Source organism: Papaver somniferum, chromosome 1 (assembly GCF_003573695.1).
Source record: "Papaver somniferum cultivar HN1 chromosome 1, ASM357369v1, whole genome shotgun sequence".
In the NCBI taxonomy this organism is placed as follows: domain Eukaryota; kingdom Viridiplantae; phylum Streptophyta; class Magnoliopsida; order Ranunculales; family Papaveraceae; genus Papaver; species Papaver somniferum.
The window spans coordinates 49630660-49639729 of NC_039358.1; the positions used below are offsets into that span (position 1 = coordinate 49630660).

The 9070-nt window shown below is 34.6% G+C and overlaps 1 protein-coding gene across 1 annotated transcript; it reads right to left on the minus strand.

Moving 5' to 3' along the window:
* Positions 1–424: 424 nt before the first annotated feature.
* LOC113305738 lies at positions 425–995 on the minus strand. The gene is made up of 2 exons (XM_026554767.1): positions 599–995; positions 425–438 (listed from the first exon to the last, which is right to left on the minus strand). The coding sequence occupies exons 1-2, from the start codon at positions 993–995 to the stop codon at positions 425–427; spliced, it is 411 nt and encodes a 136-aa protein (XP_026410552.1).
* Between the last annotated feature and the right edge of the window lie 8075 nt (positions 996–9070).

Sequence of the window (9070 nt, forward strand, 5' to 3'; positions counted from 1 at the left end):
TAGAGATATGCAAACCTATGGGATTTTATAAGCATATAGTTCGATACCAAAATTAGTACGAGACAATCGGTTTCCAGGATTATTCCTTGAGTATCTTAGGAATATACTTGAACAATAAGATACTAGAGTTTAGCTCATGTTCAAACATAATGTCAATACTTAAGAACATTCCAAGTCTAACTCGTGTACATCTCGATGTTTACAGAAACCTGAAGATAACTGATAGATTGAAAGTGCATAAACGAATCAGACAAAGTCAGGATCGGTCTTGGGAGCGAACCTATTACTAGGATCGGTCGTGAATCCGCTTTCGACTACGAAACAGGTTTCACAAGTCTATTTTCTTAAGTTATGTTTATGAAATTGCTTTCAAACATAATTACTAAGGTACAGATTCATCCAAAAGTTTTTTTTTTTTTTTTGCTCAATCAACAATGCCTATTATCATCACCAAAGCATTACCAAAGAGCCAAAGTAGGCATTACAAAAAAAATGAAACAAAATTAATAAAAACCTATAATAGGTCTGAAAATGAGACTTAAAATGAATGATCTACTTTTTGTGTAAATTTTAACACAATTATTATTCAACCCACTACCTTGTTTTTCCAACTTGTCAGCACTGAAATTAACTTCCATATAACTATGCCCCACTTCATAATCATGTAATCCGTCACACACTTTATTCCATATAGCTCCAATAAACCATGGCAATTTCCTATTTTTGAAGGCTAGAACTGCAGCTTTTGAGTCAGACCTGAAACATGCCTCCAAATGATCATTTTGTATTGCCCACTCTCCTGCACAGATCACTGCCATAAATTCTGCAAAGAAATTTGTAGATACATATACTCCACCTTCCAAGGATACTAAAAACTCCACGATATCATTTCTCGCAACAAATCCATACCCTGCCGCACTTGGATTTCCTTTAGAAGCTTCATCGCAACAAATCAAAAAATTTGGTGCAGTTGGAAGTGTGAAATAAACTTCCATCACCCTGACATTATAAGTTACAAATTAGTGCAATGTCAACTATACTTCACAACTCCATATAGTTAACTTATAGAAATAACTATTGTATATCATTCCTTAAGATACCAAGTCACCAATACTAAATTTGTTGTAACAAAACTTCGCATGTTATGTTTTTAATGATTGAAGACTTGAAAGAATATAGATAAAATTGGAAAAAGTCAAGTCTGTAGTTACTAACCTCGAACAGAAGAATGATATCTTCGTTGTTTTCGATGTATCTTTAGGTATTCAGGAGTAGCTATATAGAGTCACAACATTTTTATGTTCCTAGTCTAACCTACGAAGTTGATTTTAATAACCGACTCAAGTGACTTGAGTTTTAGAACTATATTTGACAACCAACCTTGATAAACCAACACTTGGTAGGTTCGACCAAGCAGTGCTCTTACACTCTTTTAAAGTCTTAAGTCTCAAGTACTTTGGTAATTTATCATAATTTGATATCTAATTTCATGTAATGGCGATAAGACAAATCCCTGGTTTGCACATAGGAACTTCCAATAGAATTAAATGTGAAATTCTAGAATGAAATAATATATAGAGAAGAAAACAACATAGCTCAATTAAGGTTCTTTTTGTTTATTCAAATCCTTAATCGATCCAGAAAAAAAAAATCTTTTAGTTTATTAATTCAAAATATATCATGCACTTGAATATTTACCTTTCTATGTGTTAAATTAAGCAGTGGCTTCTTTTTTTATCTATTATATTTAGCGGTACTTATAATGTAAATTTTTGTTGGGATATGTACACTAATTTAATTTGATTAAAGGAATTACGGGGTTTAACAAATAAATATTTTTAGTGATTTCTAAAGACTTGAACGAATTCTAAAGTATTGCGTTATTGGTTGTCTACTTTTATAATCTTTTTCAAAGTTTATATTACTCGTTATAGATTGTTAAAAGGTCTTCTAATGTTTGTGTTACTCATTGTAAACTTGATCAAAGAATTTGCACATGTACCAATTTTCAAGACTTTGAGTGACTTTTATGTTTATATTTTCCTTGATGAAAGTCTTGCAGAATATGTAAGCTTAAAAAATAAAATCATATATGCATATAAATTATGTAATATGATCAAACACATTTTAATTTAATGATTTGTACAAATGTCTGATGATAATTATTTTTGTTATAGTTATTTACTGCATTTTCTCTAATGAGATAATTATTTTTGATATTGTTATTTACTACAAATGTGTGATGTTTACAACAAAAGAAACATGTTGTATATGTCAGTCCTCAAATAATTGAGGTAGGCCTCAAACTATCTAGGTTGATAAAACTCTAGATTCTTAATCTGCCTCTCGCATCCATTACAGCGTTCTCTGCTTCCTTTTATATTTATTCTTTCTTCAGACTTATGATACTGATATGACGGCAGATGTTGTTTGCCATAATTGTCATTTAGTTGATCTTCATGACCATATATCAAAGTTGTTTGCAGAAAAAAATTATTATATATAAGCGAGTTATTCAGTTCTTATGATTGCATAATTGCTCAATATCCTCTTACTCAATGGTTTTTTTGGGGAGCAGATTTTGAAGAAACAATTCAGATTTTCTCCAAACAAAAGATTAACTATACACACAATCAAGATGAGTTAACTCCACCTAGTGTCATTGAGAAATACATATCAGACGTTGGAATTATTATACCTAAGAAATATGTGAAAAAGGAATGTTAATAATCATTGATGATGGCTTGTTATGTGTTTGCAGGATGCACTTGCAAGGTTGACCTGTCGTCATGGTCCAATCTGGAACATAGTCAGTTATTTACCTGCAAAACATAAAGTTCAAGTGTGATTCTAAGTTTTTCTACTATATTTTTTTTTTGCTAAGAAATAAAAAGATACCATTGAAACGAAGAAATTACAAGTGTTGTGACAGGAAAGTCGGGTTGTACCCAACCATTCTCCCTGCACTCAATAATTGTTACAATGCTTAGCTTCAATGTCAGCAAGATTGTTGAAATTTCTTTTAAAAAATTATACTCTAGAAAATGAAAAATAGTTGTGAATCAACTTGCAATCATCTACTATTATTTTGTTGCACCAGAACAGCTGGTTATTATTAGAATTGAAACAACCTATTACTAACTGATCATCACTAATGAAACACACTTTACTATAGCTCCTTTCTTTCGCCCAAGTACTTGCTTCCAATAGCCAAGCATTCAGCCTCTTCAACATTCCTTGCTACTCCTGGAGTGACCTTGATCCAACATAGTTTCCTGCTGCATCATTCATAATCAAACCCGTTCCCGAGGGATTGGTGTTAATGCCAAAATATGTGTCACTATAAATAATAATGCAATCTTCTGGCAATGAAGATACTGAAAAAGCGGGGGTCTAACAACACCATCCAATATTTCGGTTAGCAATCTATATGGACTAACTCCGAAACACTTTCTAGAGAATCAACTAGACATTCAGACTCAATCTAGGTAAAAGTATCTTAAGGAGTTAATCTCTCTCTCTTGTTTTGGTTTACTCAAGCTAATAAAAATCAACGAGTCCTAATCAAACACAAGGAATAACTTGGATGGTACCAAATACCAACGTCCAAGAATCAATCAATGATAATCAACAACCAAAGATTGGATTAATCTAATTGATGATCTAAACACACAACCTGTATTATTTCAATTATAAATATAAACAATATAATGTGGAAACTGAAATAACACAGACACCAGAAATTTTGTTAACGAGGAAACCGCAGATGCGGAAAAACCCCGGGACCTAGTCCATATTGAATACACATTGTATTAAGCCGCTAGATACACTATCCTACTTCAAGCTAACTTCGGACTGGACTGTAGTTGAACCCCAATCAGTCTCCCACTGATCCAAGGTACAGTTGTACTCCTACGCCTCTGATCCCAGCAGGATACTGCGCACTTGATTCCCTTAGCTGATCTCACCCACAACTAAGAGTTGCTACGACCCAAAATCGCAGGCTTTAACAATAAACAAATCTGTCTCACACAGACAAGTCTATCAAAGGATCAATCTGTCTCCCACAGAAATCCCTAAAGTTTTTGTTCCGTCTTTTGATAATAATCAAGGCGAACAGGAACCAATTGATAGTCCGGTCTTATATTCCCGAAGAACAGCCTAGATTAATCACTCAGCTCACAACAATCTTAATCGTATGGTAGCGAAACAAGATGTTGCGGAATCACAAACAATGAGACGAAGATTTTTTTGATTACTTTTTATATCTTGCCTATCGGAGAAATCAAACAATCTCAAGCCAATCAATATGATTGTATTGTTACGATAGAAGATGCAAGATCAGATCACACAACTACGATAAAGTAGTATCGGTCTGGCTTCACAATACCAATGAAGTATTTTAGTCGTTAACCTGGTTTTAGAAGAAGAAAACCAAAGGTTAAAGGAGAATCGACTCTAGCACGCAAACTAGTATCACACGTAAGGTGTGGGGATTAGTTTTGCAGAGTTGCTAGATGTCCCCTTATATAGTCTTTCAAATCAGGGTTTCTCCTTAGTTACAAAGCAAACAATATCCACCGTTAGATGAAAACCTGATTTAGATTCAAGCTAATATTTCTCAACTGTTAGATCGAAAACTTAGCTTGTTATACACAAATGACTGTACGCTTTTAGGTTTGTTAACTGCACCCAAACGTGTACATTTTTGGTTCAACAATATTCTAACCAAAAAGGTTAACCATATGAGCGTTTGATACCAACCATGTTCTTCTTCACCATAACTAGTTCAAACGACTCAAATGAACAAGTTAAGAGAGTTGTTCAATTGCAAGGAAATCTTATGTAACTACACCAGACACAATTGAAGCAAAGATGATTTGATTCACAAGAATCGGTTTATGAAATTTTATAGCCACGGTTTGCAAATGCATTCCTTAGTCTTTTAAGATTAAGTTCAGAAATCATCTTTAGATATATAACCTTCTCAAGTTCGCAGACTAGGTTCGCGGACTTAAGACACCAGACAGAGTTTACAAACTCCAGCAGAAATTCTCGGGATGAGAACTTCGCCGGTTCGCGGACTTGGCTCACGCAAGTAGTTTGTCAACTCCAGCAGAAATTCTCGGGTTTGAGAACTTCGGCAGTTTGCGGACTGAGTTCGCGGACTTGGCACTTGCCATACTTCCGATTCTCTTGATCAACAAAGTTCGAGAACTTAGGTTCAAGGAATCCATTGGTTATGTAATCTAAACTCTCATTACAATCATTGAAACATTCTTAGAGGACGTTATATAGTTGCTATACCATTTCTCATCAAAGCAGTTTCCAAAATGATTGAAACATTCATGACTTTCGTCACTAGGTAAAGATAAACTTGGTCGAAGTGAAAAGCTTACCAACACATATTTCGATATATAGATAGGCGAGGTATACTCGGCTCGAAATACCAAATGTGTATAATCTAGTCTATATATATAGCATACGAATTTTGTCTCAAAGAGTAGGAGATAGAATAGATAGACTTTTAAGTGACAGATAAGTTCAAGTCTCCACATACCTTTTTGTCGAGAAGCTCCACCGGTTCCTTGAGTAGATCTTCTACTTGTATGATGAAACTCCATGAAGTCCTTGAGCTCAACTACACTTACTATCCTAATCCGAGACTTAGCTATAAGAGACTAGAAATCAAAACTTATAGTTTCGATCACTAATATTGACAAACATGCTTGAGATAGCAACGCATGCGAGTTTGACCGAGAAGTGCTCTAACAATCTCCCCATTTGTCAATTTTAGTGACAAAACTATCAATACATATGGAATACAAAAAAGATAATGAAACTTTAGTAGCTCTGATAGACGCATTTATGTGTCTATTTTGTTCTCAATTTTCTGTATTGTTAGACTCGATTAAGTACTTATTGTGTTATTTTGTGTTCTTGTAGGAAATTTTAGAGAAATAAGCCCTTGCGGCGAAATGGGCTCAAAAAGCAGTGTTTTACATCCCGGAGAAATGTACCGGAAGCGTCCAAGAAATGTCCCGGAGGAACCCAGAAAAATTACTATTTCCACCCTAATTGATATTCGCACCCCAGCACTCTGGATAAGGGGCACCTTCTTCAACAATTTGAATTTGTGTTTTTGGCGGGAAATGAAGTTTTCAACTGGCAGAATTTTGATTGTCAAAATGAATGGGTTAGAGTGCGATTCAATCGCTGAAAATTGGCAGAATGATGTGATTTGGCATAAGGAACAAAGTTTGGGTGGTGGTTTTGATCAAATTTGGCTGGAATACGTGTTTTGATTCTCGAGTTCAAAACAGGGCAAGCATGCACTGGAGGATGATAATCACGCGTCATGGAGAGTTATGGACGTGTTCTGATGATGTGGAATGGCTTGAGCATCACTTTGGGTCGTGAAGAATTGATTTGGAGCGTGGAGGGAGGAAGTTTACGCAAGAAATTCCAAGTTTGGTAAGAAAATATTCGGAAAATATTGTTATTCACTGCCCGCATAATGAAGAATTATATTGGAGTTATTGGCGAGATTTGGAGTTGTTGTTGGGTATAAATAGGCTCTTTGGGTCTACTAGAGAGGGGGTCGAGAGTTGGGAGGAGAAGAGAGGAAGCTGCAGAGGAAGAATCACGAATTCTCTCTGCTGCTGCTGCTGCTCGTGATGAAGATGAAGAACATGAAGAACGGACCTGCATCAGCAGTCGTTTTTCAACAGTGAAATAGACTCACAGACGTGGGTCGTAGGTGTGGGTCTTAGAGCTACAGTAACAATAGCACTTCTTCTGTGTCGTTCATTTTGGACGCTTTCTGTGGGTCGCACATTCATTTTTTTTATTATTTCATCTCCATTTTCATCCTTGTAAACACCCTTTGAGCAATAATTAAATACTTTGAGCATGTTTTTATCATGATGAGCTAAACCCAACACTGGGACGACGGAGGAGGTCAAATTTCATCCATGTGGTAATTTCATTAATTCTTTTATTTACTTTTTGCACTAATTTTAATTGAATTAAGATTTTAAATTAATTATTTGTGATTTCATTTGATGGAGTATGCTTAGTCCTAGGGATTTTTGATATGCCATGCTTAAGAAATACAAGTAATATTTTATAAAATCTATCTTGGCAATAAAGTAGAGTTAATATTTGTTTTGTTTTTGAACTATAATTGCTAGAATTAATTTCTGAACCATTTGAAGAAAGAAAAAACGGCTGAATCTTTAGTCCCAGTTTCTCGCACCAGTGTTAATACTTTTATTGTATATATTTATCTTTTTTATTAAGTTTAAAAAAATTATCCTTCACAAGTCCGAGAGTTTGAACCTCATTACTACAACCCACAAAAAATCAATAATCAAGCTCCTATTCCACATGTCTAATCTTCAACATTCCTCGAAATCTTCATCACTTCCAAGTACTCCAATGATCCCAAAGGTTGTAAGTTTAGCATCACCGTTGTTGAAGATCTGTAGCTATAACAATGATAAAGCATCGGTCTCGATCATTTTTATACCGTGTCATAGTATTATTACACAGTGTCAAAGTTCAATTGTATCACAACTTCAATAATAATACTATGGTGATATGTATCACTCCCCCTTAGTCAATACTCCATCTCGCATGAAAACCACTACCCCTTACACAATGATCCGAAAACCATATGTATTTGTAGTGTAAACTACAGATTAATTCTCCCCCTTTTTGTCAATAAAATTGGCAAAGGTACAAGAATGAGATCATAATGAAATTTCCGTAAGAGACATTTCATGACTGACAGAAAGAAACACACATCATCTTATTTAGATGCAGTCATATAGCCGAAGCTAACAGCATTCATCAAGGAGTTTAAAGATACAAGATAACCCCTCTAAAATTTCACAGTCGCACACCCCTCAAGATATGACCATTAAGCACAAGTTCAAAAGAACTCTCCCCCATTTGATGTCATTCCCGAAAGAACAACAACAAGCGACCTTAATTTCAAGAGAAAAGAAGGATTTGTATTGGACACCAAAACCATGAGAATGATTTTTATATTCAAAACTCAATCAAATTAGTCATAAGTAAACCCATGATTAATTTAATCGGAATACATAATTAAATTAACCACAAAAGTGACCAATTTAATTGATTGTGCCCAACATAAGTAAACTTACGGAGCAACGACTAAGATAACCATACAAGAGAGTGATTGGCTTAATTGTTCATATACTCAACACAAGAGAACTTGTGGAGTAATAACTAAATAACCAAGCAAGATGATTAATTTAGTTCTAAATGCTCAACATAAAGTATATCACGGAAAAACCAACAAAGCTAATCAAAAATAATCAACTTGGTTGTATCGTGCTCAACATAAGATACATTACGGAGCCTCACGGTAATAGAAAAAGATGGATTAATGAAGATCAATACTGTGGAATACACAAGAATTCATTCTTTTGCACAAGCATATACAATATCAATAATCCTTGGATACAAAAGATTTTAACCTATCTTCCGTCAAAGATTGACAATATGGGCTTAACTTTTGTATATGTCAAAAGTCTATTTATTCCTAAACCAATAAACGAATACCGATCATGAACGACTTTACTTTTGACAAAATATGGGACAATATAGTTCACGGACGTAAACACCAATATCTCATAACAAGTTGCAATATAACAAATCATAAAGATTAAATACTGCAAAACATCATCCTCCAAAAATTTTTAGAATTTAAACCAAAAACTTAAAAACAAGAAGATGAAAACAATAGCTATGTGTAGTCACAATCATCGATATTCAAAGCACTAGTTATTCTTCCAACTAAGCCAAAAAGAAGACTTACTAGGAAACAAGAGTAAATCAACAAGCTAAAAGAAAACAGACTCCAGTACAATTTCCGAACATGAACTAAGATCATATGGATGGTTCAGGAACTTCACGATTCATGGAGTTTTTGATCTTGTGAACGACAGCATTCTTTGCAACATCGGAGAGGTGATTCTTTTTACGAAGATCATTGATGCATGACTTTGTGAGACCAAGGTCAGCAGTAACCTTTTCC